General features: G+C 39.9%; 4 protein-coding genes across 4 annotated transcripts; 1 reads left to right on the top strand and 3 right to left on the bottom strand.

Moving 5' to 3' along the window:
• Positions 1-5,063: 5,063 nt before the first annotated feature.
• C7974DRAFT_476141 (uncharacterized protein) lies at positions 5,064-6,045 on the bottom strand (the record flags this gene model as incomplete). The annotated part of the gene is made up of 2 exons (XM_046146664.1): positions 5,064-5,089; positions 5,148-6,045. 2 exons carry the CDS (start codon positions 6,043-6,045, stop codon positions 5,064-5,066), a joined length of 924 nt encoding a protein of 307 aa, XP_045991717.1.
• Positions 6,046-12,644: 6,599 nt separating this feature from the next.
• Positions 12,645-14,421, bottom strand: C7974DRAFT_444512 (uncharacterized protein; the record flags this gene model as incomplete). The annotated part of the gene is made up of 4 exons (XM_046145509.1): positions 12,645-12,914; positions 12,966-13,690; positions 13,816-13,977; positions 14,037-14,421. The coding sequence occupies 4 exons, from the start codon at positions 14,419-14,421 to the stop codon at positions 12,645-12,647; spliced, it is 1,542 nt and encodes a 513-aa protein (XP_045991716.1).
• Positions 14,422-15,466: 1,045 nt separating this feature from the next.
• On the top strand, positions 15,467-15,704 carry C7974DRAFT_345641 (uncharacterized protein; the record flags this gene model as incomplete). Its single annotated transcript, XM_046139357.1, has 1 exon — positions 15,467-15,704. A coding segment is annotated over one exon (230 nt), but the record flags the coding sequence as incomplete, so codon positions are not given.
• Positions 15,705-18,164: 2,460 nt separating this feature from the next.
• C7974DRAFT_405060 (uncharacterized protein) lies at positions 18,165-20,310 on the bottom strand (the record flags this gene model as incomplete). The annotated part of the gene is made up of 1 exon (XM_046143014.1): positions 18,165-20,310. Exon 1 carries the CDS (start codon positions 19,835-19,837, stop codon positions 18,167-18,169), a length of 1,671 nt encoding a protein of 556 aa, XP_045991714.1. The 5' UTR covers positions 19,838-20,310.
• Positions 20,311-20,605: the final 295 nt, after the last annotated feature.

Genomic DNA, 20,605 nt, shown 5'->3' with positions numbered 1-20,605 from the left:
ATCCCACACTCTGTCATAGGCTTTCAGCTTGAAATCAAGCACTCAGACCGCGCTGATGACCGACGAGGTTGGAAGATAATGAGTGACATTATCCAGAGCTCCTGTGGCAGTCAAGCTGCGGCAGATTGACTACTCACCAACAGTCAGCCAGGCCGAACTCTTCTCCTGGAGGTAGAAGCGATTACCAGTTACCTTAGTCTTCGCTGTGTGGACAGATCAATGTCTTGCCTCTGCTGCACCGTTGAATCTGTGGCATTAGGCTGTCGCTTCAAGCTGTTCTTAGTCATTTTAGCTTCGATCAAAGTTGTCAGACAACTGTAATTAACGTCAACGTAGTCTTTCTTTAGGACACACTAACGCCTATCTAAGCACAAGAGTCTATAAGCAGCTTACGTAGTACTAGAATTGTAGTTATAGTGAGCAATAACATAATAGGTAGCGTCTAAAGGCAAGATAATCTTTTGTATATATCTATCTAACGTAGCTTTGTATATAAAACTACTAACTATAAGGAAAAGGCAGCGTCTGCTTACTTATAAGTTCGTTGCGTACAGTGTCTATTGTACTTACATAATATTTAACTCTGTTTGACCTGTTCTATAGAGATTATTCATTTGCCTTTAGAACAACTAATAGCTATTACTATTGTGTTATTATTGCAAAGGTTGCCTTGGACGTTAGTAGTGCAGATTCTATCATCCTCATGCTAATTAACAGATTGTTACTGGTTTAAGCATACTCAATAACTGCCTAGCCGTTGTTATCCCAGCACAATGGTTAGTGAAGATGGGCTACTGAACACAGTTTTCATCCACATATAGTTTCCGGCTATCCACCCCAACGCGTTACCTTAACGCTACACTGCCAAGATGGATCCTGACGCGCTTGCGATAGAATCTGCGACTGCTGATTTCAATTGTGGTATTTTTAAAACCCGTCGGGCTGCTGCAAATTTCTACGGTCTGCTAAGATTGGCGCTGCAAGTCCGCGCTGCAGGTTACGAAACCGAAATACTAGAGAACCTGAAAAACCGTGAGGTCTTGCAAGTCTATCTAGGCTGTTGAAAGCGTCTGACATAAAATAGAATTTCACAACACCTAACTTTCTATGCATTGTACAAGTGCAGTGCAAAGGTCACTGGAAAGCTCAAGAAACGGTTGTAAAGAAGCTTTGTCTTGTACACAACAGACATGGCTTTTGGCCTACTACCCTATTCCTTGCCGTGAATATATTTGATTGATGCTCGTCACTGCGCGAGCTCAGGAGAGACTGCTACCTAGCAATAGGATGCGTTTCTCTGTAGTTGGCCGCAAAGTACAGAGACGCAAACGAGGATATGCCATGTCTGGAAGACTTTATTATAACCACTGGCCGACCTGAAAGCCCGCAGAGATTCAAAGCTATAGAGCTCAAACTTTTAGATCTGCTCGACTGGAAGGTAGATCATCCTGACATTTGTTTATTTCTAGAGTCCATAATCCCAGACACAGAAGACAACAAATTGCTTTTGCACATCAGCATGTACATAGCAGAGATCTCTCTGTTCTACCCTAACTTTATAGATTTCAAACCATCTGTTCTGTGAAGTATCGCAAGGTCTTTGGCTTATGACCAACTAGACTTCCCCTGGTTAGACAGTCTGACGGCTGACAGCTCCGAAGGTAAGCTATGCAGTCTCTTCCTCCTCTATCTTCGGACGCCGCCACAAATTCTAATTGATAAATACAAACATGATCGTTGCTTGGACGTAGGTGCAGTGCAAAAGTTCGGTTGGGGGGACAGCAAGATCGAAGTGATAGAATCCAACAAGGATGCGGTCCAGATTGGTATGGTTGACCGCGGTACCGTTCTGTCTAGCCTTCTCTTGCGTGGCTTTGAGGCTTGGGTGCTGTTCTCTGTCGACGGTCCAGTGTTTGAGATACCGGGCTGAGTTGTCGATATCGAGCGCCTTGCCAAATGAGATGTTGGCGGCCAACATGGCAGCGCCATTGTGTGGCTCGAGCATTGCGAAGATGGCCATAGTTTGGGCGTCCCACAGGAGACTAATAGTCAGTACCGTTCGGGAAACAAGGCAGAAATGGCGAAACCGCTGTATCAACATCTGTCAGCAGCGTGATGTCAAGCTTTGAAGTGCAATTACCTGTGGCGGCGGCGGACTTGACTGACGCGCAAGCTCAGTTGATTGCGCGGTTGTGTTCCAGAAACAAGTCAAGTCGTGCGTTCGCAACTTTTAGTGGCGCCTGCGCGAGGGGAGTGAAAGTTGGACGCGCTAACCAGTCTTGGAACAAGCATGTTTGCAACTCAACCGGCTGGCTTGCAAACCTGGGAATATCTCAAATCAACACAAACATGCACTCCCCACCACCACGAGAAAGCCCGGAAGCTGAACTGCTCGATGTTGACGACTTCTTTGACCTGCAGCGGGAAGAGACCTACCATGCTCAAAAGCGCCGTGGCTGCAAATTTGGAACGGAAGACGGCTCGCGTCAACACAGCGGCGCAATCTGGCCGACGATCCCAGCCACTGACGGAGGCACCTTTGTTCATAACATCGCAACAGAGCTGACAGCTGGACTGAATCTGCTAGTTGAGAAGGACAATGCTCGCCGAAAAATCTACGGCCTTTAATTGGATGAATCGCGTCTGGGACACACGCCCCTGAAAACTCGTGCGCGCTTCAACAGCGACGAAGCCACCAGGATACGCGAAAGCATGCAGACCATGAAGGCCACATCACGAACGAAGAGGGTGGCGGAAGGAAGCGCGTTGACGTCGCGCATGCTCGTGAAGAAGGCTCGACGCTCTAGGGAGACAGGCAGGGACAAGGCTCGGCGGGAAATTGCGCGCACGCTGCGGATCCTCCAGTATGGCAAAGAGAATGTGGATAGTGGAGATGCGCAATGGGAGGCGAGAGACGAAGATACGCAAGCGAATGTGGTGACGGCGCGGACGGCAAAGCGGAAGGGAAAGAGGAAGGCGCTGAGGGACCGAGAATAGACATAAGACTGGACTGGTGGACTACAAGCAGAATGAATGGAGACGATACCTTGTACAGCGGCATTAGTGCTTGCCATGATCGTGGCGATATCTTCATGTTTGAGTCCTTTCGAACCGGCCGTGACCCTCTTTGTGAGACATGCCGAGGTAGTGCTTGCTCTTAGCGTATTTGGCTGTAGCGAGAGCTCGAATCTGTTGTTGTCATTGAGACAAGATGCCTGGTTGATGCTGAGAGGGTGGCCTGGAAGACGAGATGCTCATTCGAACTGTTGTGATGGAACAAGCCAAATGCAGTCTTGCAGAGTGGATCAAGCGAGGGAGAGCAGATTGCGCGCTGCGTGTGTCGGTCTAGCCGTCACGGCCAATCACACAACCCGCTACTGCTCGTGACAGGCCTCTCCATTGTGGGAACACAATAACAGTCTTAAGGCGCTAAAGCACATTAATTTGGCGCGAGCCTACTCGTCCTTCAGCCTTTTGCTCAAAGCGAGCCGAAAGACGACAGATCCGGATCAACGTGTCAGCAATAATCAGGTCGTTTATGAAGCTTTGTTTGCAGGTTCCAAGAAAAGCATGGTCTCTCCTACCGTGGCGTCAATGCTTGGCGCACGGTCAATGACTGGCATTCGCGATGTCGATGACTAGCTAGCTAGTCATGTCTTGGATGACGAGGTGGGGTCCACAGGCTGGAAAACAATCAAATCCGAGAACCAACCATGATCTCCAAGGCTGATTGCAGTCGTTCTGTGTACACAAATAAGATTAAAGATTGTTGCAGTGTTTGTTATTGATGATTGTTGATTACATCCAGTATGCCATTTTGGCTTGGCATGGTTGTGGCTGACCGTCCTTCTCACCTTCAAAATTTACTCGGTCATTGATGCACATTGGTCAAACATGGTGTCTGCTCTGGCGCAGATGGTCGTGGCTCCGCCTCCCATAACTCCCTTGCCGCCGCATGTCCATGACCAGATACGGGTGTGCAGTGCGCATGTACTAGCCTCATTAGATTGGAGTCTCTGGGTAAACAAATTTGCAAAAATGCTCCATGTAGGCTAAGTATGGCGAGTCTGAAACCAAACAAGAGTTGTAGCCCATCTAGGGCACCAATCACGCCTCGGAATCAATATGCAAGAACGCCGACCACCAAGCGTCTCAAATCAAACAAGAGTTGTAGCGCGTCTGAGACACAAATCATGCTTAGCCGCCGAACCAATCTCAGTCACGCCCATGCACAATCCATCCGCAGGGTTGTCAACGCCTAGAGCACCACAGAAAAGCCATCAACTCAAGGCAACGATGTGATCATTGAAACATGCCAAAATCTGTGATCGAGGTGCGGCTACTGTGGAAAGGGGAAGCAGGCTGCAAGGCGTCCAAGTGGTGCAAGCGATGGCAGAATCGGCAGCTCGCAGTTCCTCTCAAGCCCCGGGCTTAGCTGTACCAGGCGACTCCATCTGCGAAGAATCTGGCATCGCTGGAGCGGGACAGCGGCCGATCCGGCATCGATCCCAGACCGCCCATGACGCCAAACTGTGTGTCTCACAAGCCCTCCATATGATCATCTCCCTGCGTGTGTTCGGATCGATGCGCGGGGATGCGGCGAGAAGGCGGGAAGGCGGGAAGCCAAGGCAAGCACTGTGCAGAGCAGAGTGAGCTTAGCTAAGCAGCAAGGAGGACACAGACAGGTAGGTGTGCGCCAGTCGGCTTTGCGTTCGTTGTTCGTTGTTCGTAAGAAAACTGTGTCTCTCACGGCTGCCCCGAGGAAAGGTGATCAAAGCTTTCGAACCTACTGCAACAAGCTGGAGCTGCTGGGGCTGTGTGGCGGCAGGGCTGAGTCGCGCGGAACATCGTGGGCAGGATGCAGCACCCGCGAAGACGACACGGTGGTTTTAACCCCATTCGGCCACTAGTGGATCGCTGGGAAGGCCTGTCCGTCATCGCTGTGCCAACCGTGCTGGCGTGTTGCATGTAGCTAATCCATCACATCTCAAATGCACATCCCTCCATCCACAAAGAGCATGTAGAATCGCATCGCAAGATCAGGCACGTGTTAAAAGTCCTACTCATTGGTTTTGGTCATGCAACTTGCCTGTAGGGTACATTATATAGTACAATAATAAGACTACTATGGTTATGTCTCTACCAACCAAGCACCTCCTTATCAAGTGATTTCAACAATGGTGTCAAGGGAACGCCCCACTGCTTCGCAGCCTCGATGTCAACACCATAGCCGAAGTCCCGATGCCAAGCCTGAGAGCTGGGCATAAAGTCTCCCGCTGCGATTCGTCCCTCTGCCTCTTCCTCAGTAGTATAGACTACCGTGATTTTTGTACCACTAATCTGGCCGAGCTGATCGGCTAGCTGCTCCGCTGTAAGCGACTCCGCTGCAAGACCAATGTGCTGGAATGAGAACTTGTCCGGTGCTTCAATTGCTGCGGCTGCAAACCTAGCGATATCACGCACGTCCACGATGTCGAGTTTTGTATCGGGGTTGTACCTAACGCGAAGCTCACGTGCATCTGTAAGTCCTGGGTGAAGGTACTCAACCATTGGCCTGGTGAAGTTCTGCATAAAAACAGCGGGGCGAAGGATAGTCCAGTACTGGAATCCGGCATTGCGGACTTCATTTTCAAGAAGGTCTTTGGTCTTCCAATACCATGCGAGCGGATAGTCGTCGTTCCATCCAGGAAAGCTCTCGTGCTCGCCCGTGCGTGCCACGGTACTGTAAATGAACGTCTTGATTTTCTTGTTCTTGGCGGCCTGAATAACGTTCCTGCCGTATCTTTCCTCCGCGGCAGTATCAAACGGGTTTGCAGGAAGTGAAACAAAGACAGAGTCTACACCATCCATAGCATCTTCGATCGAGTCGATCGAGTCGAGATCTCCGGGGTGCAAGATGGCTCCTTGCGACTGCAGTACCTCCGCGGCATCAGAGGATGGGTTGCGCACTAAGACATGCACTGTATGGCCGCGGGAGAGAAATTCAGATACCGCGATTCTGCCCTGGGTCCCAGTACCAGTGGGGACCAGGATAGAAGTCGGCATATTGAGAGAGTGTAGATTTATAAATGAGTTTGTTAGGATATATAGATTTCCAGGCCGTTGTCTCGAGCAGTTTAACACTGATGTTAAAAGTTGTAGGACATGTAATGTGCGACCATAAACAACGCTTATATAGTTGTTAAAAGGCTAATACAAGTCGCGTCAACTCTAACCCTACTCCTAACTAGTAAGGAAATGTGTGCCAAACATTCCTAGACAACCTAGCTAACTTAAGATTAATTACTAATCTTGGACCCATTCCGCCAAAATACGTGCGGCAGCGGTTAGGCAAGTTTTGCTATAACGTTATAGCCTTTGTCCGCATGTTCGTCCGTGTCTACCAGCATAGTTACAAAAACAATGTTTACATAAAAATTGTCTCTAATATTAGTGCATCATGATACGAAGCTAGAGATCCTAATCATCATTATTAAAGGTACTTATTGCGATTAGTTATCTGCGAACCAGTATCTCCCGTCACTATTGATTCGCAACAGTTTTACCACACCAGTTGAATCTTGCCTTACATTTGTCTGTCTAAAGTCGTCCATACCTAACTTGATTTTAATCTGTTATAAGTTAACTAGAAACACAGGCAAGGCCGTAAAGGGATCGCTTCCGTAAAGCCCCTGCTATACAATACTCTATCCTAGCAGGGTAGAGTCTTAACTGTTGTATCTCTAAAGACACACTTACATAGTGCACTTGCTTTAAGATTAGCTTATAGAGGCTTATTAATTCAGTAGATTTATATATATATAGTTTATATATATATTGCCCTGCTATGTTTCCAATAGACTTTCAGTACTAAAGCTTGCCTAGTTACTATCTTCTGCAATTTTAAGTAGGGGTCGCAGATTCTTAGGTTCGACGCGGTTCTACAACCCTCCTAATCTTAGCTATTTTCCCCTATTGTCCTCCCTCCTAAACTACTCTTTAGTAATTTTAATCCTAGTCTGTAGTATTTTATCTAGTAATAAGTAGTCGCGGCTAATTACTTCTTTATTTTCTCTAGAGTTCTTCTATATGTTTTAAAAGCTAGTAAAACCTCTAATAACAGGCAAGCCCTGCGCGCTAGTAAATCTAACATTAACAACGGTAGAGGTAGTATAGGAAGATATTTTAGTAGTCTATTAGAAACATAGTAACTATGTACCTAGCTATATATAATTACGTTATAACTATATTTAGTAATAGCTAGCTATATAGAATTTTGCAAACTTAGAGACTAAGTTCTTTAAACCTTTAAATAAAGTCTAAGAATATATTAAAACTTTTAACTATAACTAGTATAACTTTAGTTAAAAGAAGCTTTATAACTTTTTTATAACCTTTTTATGCTAGCCTAGGGCCTAATCTACCCTAGGTTAAATTTTATATTCTAATTTTATAAACCTCTCCCCCCTTAGATTTTAAGATAAATTTTGCTAAGTATACTATTAGTAGCTAATATTACTAAGTAACTAATAGTAATAGTAATAATACTAATACTATAATAATCTAGCACTACTTAGGTAGCTATTTAGTAGCTTTAAATATATTTATATTAATATATTAAAGTTATCTACTAACTAAGTAAACTTAGTAACCTTAGATATTAAATATTATTATAACTAAATACTACCTTCTAAACTTAATATTAAGTAGATGCCTATTTCTTTTCCTCTTTTATAAGTAGTAAACTAAGCTACTTTATATACACCTTATCTACTAAATTTAAATATTCTAGCTAGACTGCTAGTTAAGCCTTTAGGTAGTTAACATCTAGGCTTTAAATAATACTAATCTACTAAGTAATACCTTTTATCTTTTACTTAGTAATAGTAAGTATATATACTTTTATTACCTCTTAGCTAAACTATAATAGGTCTAGTATCTTTTTTAAGGTTAAAGTAGCCTTTCTAGTAGTTAAAGTAAAGTATATAATATTATATCTTTTATATAGAATAAGCTTATTAATATATTTTATTATATCTAATACTACTTATATTAAAGATATAAAGTACTATTATTAGAATATAAATAGTACTAGTACTAGTACTAGCCTAATTTATATAGCTAGTATATTAAGAGAAAGAGTATAAATACTATTAGAGTTAGAAATAAGTTAATAAAGTATATTTATAGTATTTTAGATTAAATATTTAACTACTTAGAAGAAGATAAGCTTAAGTATTAAAGATAATAAAGATAATAGAACTATAGCTATAAATTATATTTTTATTATAAATAGTAAAAAATATAACTAGTTTATAGTCTAACCTTACTATAGAAACTAGCTTAGAGTTATAGGTTTTCTATAGTATTATAAGTTAAATATAATTTAGAGACTTAAAAATTTTTTAAACTTTTATAAAGCTACCTAATATATTAAACCTATAGTTATAGGTAGCTATACTTATAATTATTAAGTTAAGTTAACTTTATATATATAAAGGTTATATAATATATTATATCTTTAAAGCTCTTAGAAACTATATATAATTTATAATATATAAGTATTAGTATTCTTAGAATATACTTTGCTATAATAAGTATATAATAAATTCTATACTATAGATAGAGGGCCTTAGCCTATTTTATAAGATTTCTTGCATTATACTTCTATTTTTTATATACTTTTTATAAAATATAACATACCTTATAGGTAAGTTACTTAATAGGCAAGTTACTTACTTCTACTAAGCCCCTACTAAAACCTAACCTATTATAGCCTAAAATACTATACTTTAGCAATCTATAGTAGACTATAGCTTATAATATTATTTAGAGACCTTTTTTATATTAGTCTTGCATATTTATATATTATATCTAGTCTAATTATACCTTCTATAGCACCTTTAGGCTAGCTTACTCTCTTAAGCCTATACCTACTTCTTTACTCTTTTCTTATTACTATATACCCTAAACTCTTTTAAAGCTATTAGTTGCTACCTATCTTTAACTATTAAGGTCTCTTTCTTCTAAACTTACTTTCTTTTATATAATTTTTATTAAGTAGTAGCCTTATTAGCTACTTAAAGCTCCTTAATTTCTTATTAAGCTAAAACTAGCTTATATATAATAATTATAGCCCCTTTTAATACCTTCTTAAATACCTTAACTATATATATAAGAGAGCTATCTATATACCTCTAAATTCTTAACTTTATAAGTATTAATTTAGCCTAGGGCCTAATCTACCCTAGGTTAAATTTTGTGTTCTAATTTTGTAAACCCTCCCCCCCCCCTCCCTAGATTTTAAGATAAATTTTGCTAAGTACACTAGTAGCAGCTAATATTACTAAGTAACCTATATTGCTAAGTAACTAATATTACTAAGTAACTAATATTATAGAGTAACTAATATTATAGAGTAATAGTAATAATACTAATACTATAATAATTAAGCACTACTTAGGTAGCTATTTAGTAACTTTAAATATGTTTATATTAATATATTATAGTTATCTACTAACTAAGTCTATTATACTATAGGTCTACTAAATACCTAGAACCTTATACCTAGCAACCTTAGATATTAAAAATTATTATAACTAAGTGCTACCTTTTAAGCTTAATATATATAAAGTAGATACCTTTCCCTCTACCTCTTATATAAGCAGCAACCTAAGCTACTCTATATATGCCTTATTTACTAGCTAATTATACTTAGGCCTAACTACCCTATCTATAGTAATCCTATTATAAATAATTTAAATTTGCTAGTTTATACTTACTCTCTCCTATATAGTAAGAGCAAGTATATAAGCCTATACTACCTCCTAACTAAACTAGACTAGGCCTAGTAACTTATTTAAGGTTAAGGTAACTATTCTATAGGAATATTTAGTAGCTTAAGAAAGGTAGTTAATACTATATATTATATATAGCAATAGCTTATTAATATATCTTAGTATATCTAATACTACCTAGATTAAAGGTATAAGGCTATAAAGTTAGTATATAAATAGCACTAGCACTAGATTAATATATATTACTAGTATAGTAAGAGTAATAGTATATATACTATTAGAGTTAGCTATAAATAATATTTATATATTATTCTAGGTTAAATATTTAACTACTTAGAGAGTAATAAGTATAATAAGTCTAATAGGGATAATAGAGATAGTTAAGATAGGACTATAGCTATAAATAGTAGCAGCTCTTATTATAAATAGTATAGAATATAACTAGTTTATAGTCTGCTCCTACTATAGGAACTACTTAGAGTTATAGGTCTTCTATAGTATTATAGGTTAAATATAGTTTAGGGACTTAAAAATTTTTAAACTCCTATAGGGCTACCTAATATATTAAACCTATAGTTATAGATAGCTATACTTATAATTATTAAGTTAATTCTTTATAGGTATATACATATAGCTTATATAATCTATTATATTTCTAAAGCTCTTAGAAATTATTATATATAATTTATAATATATAAGTATCCTTAGAATATACTTTGCTATAACAGATACGTAATAACTTTTATACTATAGGTAGAGGGCCTTAGCCTATTTTATAAATTTTTTATAGTATACCCCTATTTATATGCTTTATTAATAAAATTATAAGTATTAATTATAATCTAAACTTTAGAGTATTACTAAGAGTTTATAACTACTAGAGTAAATTATTAGTAAGAAGTAGTAGTATTAGAGTCTAGAGCTTTATATTAAGGGCTAATATAACCTATTCTAGGTTAAAAGGGACTAGTCTAGCACCTTAGAACCCTTCTTAGATATTACTAGAAATAAATACTATATTATAGGCTACTTTAAAGTATAGTAGGAACTTAGTCTTTATAAGGTAGGTAATTTAGTTATATATAAGTATTTTAGCTTAGTACCTATATACTATCTTTAAAGAGGTAAAACAACCTATATTAAGTAGCTATAGGAGGTATAATAAGTATAGAGGTATATATAGAGTAATAATCTTATTATCTTTATAGTACTACTAGAATTAGAGTAATTTATAGCTCTTATAGCTATTAATAACTAGTAGTTAGTAGGTACTAATAGTATACTCCTTAGTATACCTATTAAAGTGCTTTAACTACTTAAGGCTAAGCTTATTAGTAGTCTAGCTATTACTAGAGACTCTAATAACCTAATTATAAGGTAGGTCTTCCTCTTTATACTAGCTAGAGAGGTAGTAGCACGCCTTAAAGATAATAAAGGGTAGGATAGCCTATCCTTTTATATTAATGCCTTATTATAAGGTTCTAGTTATAGGCAATAGTACTTACTTTATACTAGGGTAGATAGTTAAGAGATAGGTAGGTATATTATATAGGGAGAATAATACTTAATTTCTTAACCCTTATATTTTGCGCAGGTTTTACGCAGGTTACTTACTAACAACGCTAACCCTAGTTAGAGTTAGTACTAGAACACTAACACTATAATAAATATCGCGATAGGCGTTATACTTATATAACTATTATCTACTCCTAGTTACCTTACTAGACTATCTTTAGCCTTTCTTATCTCTCTAAAGTAGTAATAACTACTCCTAAGAAGATCTAGCCTATTATAAAGCCTATCTTATTAAAGTTATAGGTGTTATTATCCTAAATACTATACTTAGCTTTAATATTAGCTACTAGGCTAAACTAGCTCTAGATAATCCTTAAATTCTTATAAAGGGCTCTTTTATAGTTATACCTATAATTAAACTTTACTTTAAGCTCTAGTTAATACTTTAGAAATATACTAAGCTAGTTTATACTAAAAAGGCTTAGATTATACTTAGTATATAGAGAATTAGCTATAGTAGCTATATCTACTAGCTAAGGGCTAAATCCTTATATATCTAGCTTAAGTATATGCTTAATAATTATCTACTCCTTATTATAATCTAATTCTTATAATTTAGGTATAGTATTAGCTTATAAAGGTTATCTTATATATTAGTTGCTTAGTGTCTTTTAAAGGACCTTATAGATAGCTATAGCATATTACTATAAGAGGTTTATATCTTATTTAAGAGCTTAAAGTAGAAGCTATATCTAAGCTTTCTTAAATATTTTAATTTTATATTATTATTAAGGTATTAGTATAAGAAGGGTACTTTAGTAGAGGCTTAGCAAAAGTAAGTAACTTACCTATTAAGCAACTCGCCTATAAGGTACGTTAACCTTTTTATACTAAGTATTAGATTATTTAATAACTAACTAGCTCTACTTTGTTAATAAAATTATAGTTATTTAAATTACTAATAAATTTTTAAACTTTAAATTGCCTATAAAATAATATATAATATAGACTCTAATAAGCTAATATATAGGCTAAACTATATTATAATAGTAATATATAAAAGTACTTTATATTAACTTTAACTTATACTAGTATAATTTATACTATATCTTTATCTATTCTCTATCTATAGTCTTTATAACTCTTAACTTTAACTTAACCTTTACTAGGTACTTTAACTTTCTTTACTAGTCTATTAAGAACTACTAGTATAGATAGGCCTTCTCTACAATAATTGTACCTTCTATATAGCTTTGTATTAGGTAGGGTATAACAGGCTCTTATACATGCTATAGTATAAGTAATGCTTATAGGTTAAATTCTTTAGTTGCACTATAGTAATGTATGTTGCTCTTACAAGACAGCGTTCCCAACAGCCTGTGGGTTCCAAAACACAGCTTTTGGATCAACCTTAGCCTTTATCTTTGCGACTCTGTTGTAAGCGGAAACTCCGTAGTACAATCGTGCGGCCTCTGTAGGCGTAAGCGCCGGGTCCAGATAGCTTGGATACGCAAGGAAGTCGCCGTCAGGCTGCGCATCAGTAAGAGCTGAGTTGAGCCCATTGACGAAGGCGGTAATCTCTGGCGAGAATGGCGGTAGCATATTCGGGCTCGCGCCAACATTCTACCGGATTGTAAGCAGCGGAGAGACCTGTGCTTCTGAACGAACACTTGCCTGGAAGACCCACAAGGAGTCGCGGTGAGAGTAAGCAGCAGAGTCTGTTGAGGGAGCATTGATTTGACTATCTCTTCCCCCATAGAGGGAGATGAATGTGTTCCAAGGATTTGATGTTGTCAAGCCTTTATCCACAATATAGGTGAAGAAACTTTCCAATGCAGTCTTGGTTAGTGGTTTAGCCTCTCTAGTGACCACAGATTTGGTATAGAAAGTCTCGTGATTGTCGTAGCCAGTAAGTGGCTCCTTTAGCGGTTCGTCCTCGGCAATCTCTTCCAACGCGGTCAGCCAGGTGGCAGTTTGGACTGTTGTATTGTCTGGTACCGGTATCCCGCTCAGCATTTCGGGTAGGATGGTCTCAGAAAAGTATTCCTGGTCTCCAAAATACCAACCTCGAACGCTGTACTCGCCGAAGACGCTTATGTAGATTTCTAGGGTGAGGTTACGATCTACGAGTGGTGAAGAGGTGACAAAGTCCTGCAGCTTAAGAACAATCGCCGCTGCCGAGTCGGGTGAACGAAGAGACGACGAAAAGTTTGACGAGTAGCTGACAACTTGGGCAGGAGCCGGTTGCGTTTGTAGATAAAACGTGGTAATGATGCCGACGCTGTCCGCAGCCCCTCGCAAAGCATAATATAGATCCGGGTTGGCCGTACGCGTAACATGAATGTAGCGGCCATCTGCAAGGACTACGTCCATGGCAACGATTGTATCGAGTGCGAGGCCTATTCGCAGCCGATTAGTGGATATACAGTCAAGCAGATATAATTTGCTTTCTCAGAACAGCGATGAGGATGGCCTCAATCGATCTCAAGGAGCAGATCAAGGAACATAAGAGCATTTGACTTACCCCAGCGACGGGATGAGTACCCAAAGCCACCGTGTGTATAGTGACCTCCAATTCCGACGCCAGGAAAGGTACCGTGAGGCAGAGCGCGGCGGCCTTGCTCGAAAATTCCAAGTCCTAGATTGCCGAGCCGAACACCTCCACCTACAGTTGCGATTCCAGTCGCTTTCTCGCGTCAGTGATAACAGCCAGTGCAGAAAGTGATGTGTCGCATCAGAGCTTACATGTATCTAGTGACACGTTGTTGAAATTACGCAGATCCACGACAAGACTATTGTTCTTGCCACCGAGTGAGAAACTGCCATATGAATGACCTCCTGACCTTGCTTTAACCTTCACTCCAGCTGTCGCTGCGCACAGGACAGAGTCTGAGACTTGCTGGTGTGAAGTCGGTAATGCGACAGCATCAGGAGTGTATTGAAGCCGAAGATTGTATGCGGTGGTGAGTGAAATCCAATCTGAGGAGGAATTGAGACTTGTCGGAACAGCTTTTCTAGCAAGACAGGCCTGCAAATCCTCGTACGGCTTGATGATGTGCCCGTGTTGAGGACCGGCAATTGATAGGTCAGAAAAGAGAAGAGCAAAAAACGCAGCAATACAAAGTAACATGTTTGCCTGAGAATAGAGAGAGTACTATGTGTCGATGATGATCGGGTGGGTGCCGTTCCTGCGAAGAGAACAGAGTATCTATAGTATTGGGTGTGACGACTTTTGTGCCACAGGCAGAGGGCTTTCGTCTGTTTCATAAGATTCTTCGCGATATGCCCCTATTTTTGGTGCTCTATCAATAAAACCATAGTATTGGGCAAGAGCGACCAAGCTGTTTCGGCCCAATCCATCCATGAGTATATTTACAAGATGACCTCATCCTTGGGCCTCAGCCACCTCGCAGTCGGTGAGAACTATCCTTGTCACGCCGTCAGGGGTTGGCCGGCCACTCTTTAACGCTCATCATGGTTCGAAGATAGAATCTCCATAGATCCAAGGTTGCCGATACCTTTTCACACATACCATAGGCCTGCACGGTCGTGATGAGCTCGACCCGGCGACAATGACCCTACTTACATTGGAAATGCTTGGGCACATGATGATCGTTGTTGTTGCTTCGTTGCACTACAGTTCTTGCTGCCTCCAAAATTAGATGTTGTTTCACCCGATCGCTCCGAGCGCACAGAATTTCGGGTTGCCAAGCTGTCCGCGTTCCGCCCGAGTGGGCCTTTTCACTGCTATCAATTCGTACAAACATGTTCAATCTACTGCCGTCCTTAGGTACCGAGTACATTCATTCACGAATGATAGCCCGTGGAAGCTTGTTCTCGTATACGTACATTTGTTCCCGTACATCATTCACGATTGATAGCCCTCAGAAGCTTGTTCTCGTACATCATTCACGATTGATGGCCCTCGGAAGCTTGTTCTTGTACATTCCGGTTGCAAGGTTTGGCACGTTCTCAGAGGCTCTGCAATCTGTCGGCGTGTCGCGGGTCCGAGATGCGAAAGTTTACTCGGTCCTTCGTATTAACGGGTGGAGATGAGTGGACCTGAAGTATCGTATGCATTCGTCATCTGGATGGCTATGCTGGAGGTCTGAATTTTTGATAGCTTATATTGTGCCTCTGTAGTCGTAACTGCCTTCTCATCACAGTACAGTATACACTATTCATCAGATATTGCCGATACCTCGGAGGAAGCTTTTCCGCCAGATCTTGTACACGATACTTCAGTCAAGTTTCTGTTTACCGATTCTACAACTACAGCATTCGGGTCCCGCACAGACGTTTCAGTATAACCGTACCACCCCCTGCTCCCGCTTTCTGCACAAGCGTTACGCCTGACTGTCCCGTGGAAGGAACTATCTACGGGTACTACCCCTTATTTAGATAGAACACAGCGTTTATAGGCTTTTTTAGCCTCACCCTTTTCTTTAACATTGTCCTTAGTATCTGTTATAAGACTTAGATATATAGAATTGCTGTATCTCTTAGTTATCTAGGGGAAGTGGTTAGATATATTAGCTGCATAATAATATAGGATAATCCCTTTAACAAGGCTAGCTTCTAAATGCAGATTTACTGCTTAATTATTGCCCTAGCTTTTATCTCTGCTACAATCTACCTAACCCTTAAGCACATTATCTAAAGCTGTAGTAAAAGCTAGTCTTAAGTGTAACCTAGATAGTACACTTAGATTTTTATTAGTTATAACCTTCTATTACTAATTCTATAGGGCATAGGTAGAGGCATTGCTATATCTGCAGATTTTAGCAGTAATATATAGGATATTAGCACTAATCTTATGCTTGTAGGTGTAGTTTAGTAGGTTATATGTCTAACTATATTTAGATATTTCTTTAGCAAGTACCTTTGTTATACTTACTACTACTATAGCAAGCTTTTGTTATAAGCTGTTAATTTATTCTATAATACTAAGTTTTATCTTTTTATTATGTCTATAGTTTTAGCGTATATTATAATTCTTATATAATATATATACTATATTCTAGAGCTAGTAGATAGGTAGAGAAGCGAGATAATAAGAGATAAGGTAGAGTTTATTATCCTTAAAGGCGCTATAATCGTTACCGCTATAGCTGCCTTAACAATTTTCTACCCTAGCTACTACTTTCTAGTACTTGCAGTACAAGGCAAGAAGTAAAGATTAAATAGTACTTATAATAGGGAGGAAAACATTAAGATAGACAGCTTTACTTAGATTTAAGTTATAGTATAGTAGAATTACTAAAACAAAGCATATAAATTAGACTATAGGCAGAGGGGCCTTAATAGGATAGCAGAAGGCCCTTATCTAATATTCTAAGTCGAGCTAAAACAAGGGCTATCTATAGACTAAGAAGCGCTATTATATTTTAGGTGCTAGACTAGGGGATAGTGTCCTAACATATTATTAGCCTATTTATTGCTAGCTATAAACCTTTATAAATATTTTAGAGAAGCATTTTATATTTAATACCCTAGTTAATTCTTAAAGTTAGACTTTGCATTAGGCACGCATATAGTCTACTATATTAATCTAGCCTATAGAATTTCCCTCTATTGCTAAACTAGTAGAGTTAGCTACTTGCTAAGTTCTAGCAGTAGCATATAATTATCTTATAACCTTATGTTCTATATAGTATAAGTACTATAGCATCCTTAAAGATAGTTACTTAGTAGCATAAATAGTACTGCTAAAATAAACTATAGTTAGAATAGGTTATTAGAAGCCTATGCTTATATAGCTATTTAAGAAGACTAAAGGCTAAAAAAGATAGTAAAGCAACCTATCTAAATAGAGTGTTTAATAGTACATATTAACTATTATACTTTCTTAGAAGAGCGTTATTATATAAAGATACTATCTAGTCGCTATATAACAGGCCTATAACAATATAGGCCTTAGGCTTGCTAGATAGCAACTGTATAATAGCATTAGCAGTCTACGCTATAGCACATATTGTCTCTATTAATATACTCTTGTAGGAAAAGGTTATAGTTATGCTTGCACCCCTTACTTAGCAGATCTATATACTACTTAGTAGTAATTAAAGCGTACGTTACTTCTAATAGTAGAACTATGCTAGGATCCCTTATAGGTGCTAACTATATACTACTAAATCCGCTAGTTGTGCGCTTACTTACTAAGGTTTCTATAGCTATATACACCTGCTTGCAGAATTAGCTTTTAGTATCTATACTTTGCGCCCTTTTTTATAGTAGAAGAGTTAGCCTTACTTTATAGGAGCTATACCTTATATGCTTTAGATTAACTTAAGCTACCTAGCTCCTGTTAGTATCTATAATATAATACCCCTTTATTGCTAAAAAGCTTATAAGGTAAAGGCTAGTGTAGCTAGGCTGTTCTCCCTGCTAGTAGTAGCAACTTAACGTACTATCTTATATTCTATATCTTACTGTAATTTGTAAGCAAAGAACTAAATATAGGGGCTATGCTAATTTAGGACTATATCTAGAACGCTGCTTTATAGACGTCTATATATAGCACTATGTCTATACTATAGATTAATTTACTTGCTAAGCGTTGTATCCTCTTGCTACCATTTCGTAAGGATTTTGTGAGATGATACAGTGTAGGTTATAGCGAAAGTGCAGTCGTTCACTTACTAATTATAGGAGGATAAGCCTATATAGGACGGTGCTTCGACTTACCACCACTAACAGGGGGGACAGCCGAGCCACACTGAGTGGAGGATTCTTTAGAGGGGTGATAGTATATAGATATAATTGAAGAGGGACGGGTATGTGGGGTTGCACGACGGAGGCGACGGTAGAATGCTACAGCATGTGATTAATGTAGTAGCGTGCATATAATTGTTCTACAAGACAACAGATTGTCTTTATACAAGTACTATGTCCTCATAGATGCCTTTGCCATCGAATAGCTGCTTGCGTTGTTGCCATTCCAGATCAGAAACAAATACCCTATACATATACCGGTATCTGTTGCCACTACGTCGAAGACCTAGGACCCAGCGGCACTCAGGAATGAGATACAGCCTGTCACCGCACCGCCAAGAAGGTAGCGAATCTTCAAACATGTGCCCCACGATATTTGATCCAATAACAAGATGACCAACATGCTCAAAGAAGCTGCTTAGTTTCGCAATCGAAGAGGGACTCAAAACATTGGGATCTGCTTGATGAGCTGCGTTCCTGCAACCGCGTCGCTGACCTTTTCTTTTCTTCGATTTGCTTTCGCATTGAAGGAAGTCTTCCAACGTCGCGCTATGCTCGGATGAACATAAACCTTTCCCCGTATCGACATCCCAGAAGTTGAGACGGAGGTAATCCCGGAATCTTCGTATATGCGTTGTCGCATTAGCGTGAGGTATACCCATAGATTTCAGAGCTGCTAAGATTCTCCCCTCGACCTCAACAATTGCTTTGCGCAGTACACCTATATCCTTATTTTCTTGCATTGAAAGAACTTCCATCGTCGTAATCACTCGTCCCAGCGCTAACGCATTCCGTATTCTTATTTCAGTACATCGTACGTCGATATCAAATAAACTTTTCGGCGCCCCCCACTTTTCTTTATACATCGTAGCACATCTATCGCAAATGCTCATTGACGACGGGTGGTATAATTTTCCCATTGAAGTACCTTGGGCAAGGATATCATACTTGCTTTCTGGCGCTCCGTAGGTTTTATTCTCTCCACTCCATTTTTTTGATTCCCACGTCGGAACCCATGATGGTATCCCCTCGATGTTACTCGGCCCGCTTTCCAAGATTCGTAGAGGGTATGATTGAGGTTCGGAATCAAAAAGGATCCAAATAGCAACTCGATGAAAGAATTCAGCAAGGTTTTGTTCGTTCAGGTTAATTGTCATGAGAAACAAGATATTATCATGGCAATCGCCCATATGGAGAAAACCATGCACTCCATTTATCCAATCTTCAGGATTGCTCACTTCAAAATTTCCACTCATACAGCTCAGGTATGTAAGCAGACGGCTCGCAAGAGACGTTTTGGACGGGTTGTATCCCTGAAAAGACATGCCGTGGACAGTGAGGGATATTTGGGTTCTAGAAAGTATCGATGGTGCATCTTGAAACATGCAATGTTTCGCCGATTCGAGGAACCTGCGATATCCGATTTCTATGTAGCCGCATTGCATGACTGGATCCTCTTTTGAAAACGTGGCTTCCTGGATGACCCAAACGCGTCGCCACCAGGGTTGCGAAGCTATAATTCGTATTCCGAGAGACTCTAGTTCATCAGGAAACCAATTGTCGCTTGTTTCCTGACCGAGCAGGCGGTCTTTACCCATGACGTAGTCCCTCGCTGCAAGCAGTATCTCGATGATCCTTCTTTCACTGCTTAAGGCTGCTCCTGTATCTTCTTCTGGGGATAAGACAGAGTACGAGGATCTTCTGGTCAGTGGAACTTGTCTTGATTGATAATATTCAAGTTCCTCTTGTATATCGGGCGTTGACACGAATAGATCACTGATAGACCCTAGCCAGATGCGTACCTCCACGGCCATTTCGTACACACTGCCCATCCTTTGCACTTGTGACAGACGTTCTTCCAAATCAGACTGGTTGATACAAATGGCATCGACCCACAGTATGCGCTCTGAAGCGCGGTCTCGTAGATGTCGTAATGCTCTCTCCAGATTTGTCGTTACTTGGAATGATTCGTAGCAATCTACCCCCGGGGAGGGAGTAGATGACCATGTATGAGCAGGTCCACACGTCGGGAGTTGATGGTAACCAAGCTGAATAGATCGTGTCTGTGTAGCATCGCCCCACACGTATGACAGTGCAGTATACTCTGTTTGAGGCCGCCTTTCAAGGATATTGGCATGGTAAAGTGTACAATATATGTAGTCGTTGAAGCCACCCGGATGTAGGCGTACGAGTCGAGTTTCGAATCCTGCACGGGAAGTCTCGGAAAGCGGCTGGTATTAAAAAACGCTTCGCGGGCTATACATTTTGTTGTTTGAGTGCGTGAAAGAATTTACTGGAATCACTGTGAGAGGTTGGAAAGTGCTACAAGGCTCATTCAAGGGCTTTATTTACGAGGACCGGTGAAGCAAGGTGGTGAGTCATATAACTCGACCAATCATGTTCACACATCTGCACTGTTCGCCTTACCAACTTAGCTTGGCATCTATTATCGTGCACTTGGAGTGATCATCTTTTGTGAGAGAGTCCCTCTGAAGAGCCTACCTGAGTTTCCAGTTGTGGGTCAAGCCTACTAAATGCAGAGGGTGTATGACCACAAGTCGCATCCAGACGAGCAAAGGTGCTCAATCCTAGGCAGTAGG

The sequence above is a fragment of the Boeremia exigua genome (assembly GCF_020726555.1).
Source record: "Boeremia exigua strain MPI-SDFR-AT-0100 chromosome Unknown C7974scaffold_14, whole genome shotgun sequence".
Classification (NCBI taxonomy): domain Eukaryota; kingdom Fungi; phylum Ascomycota; class Dothideomycetes; order Pleosporales; family Didymellaceae; genus Boeremia; species Boeremia exigua.
The sequence above is the reverse complement of the archived record's forward strand: the minus strand, read 5'-3'. Positions and strand labels throughout refer to the sequence as shown.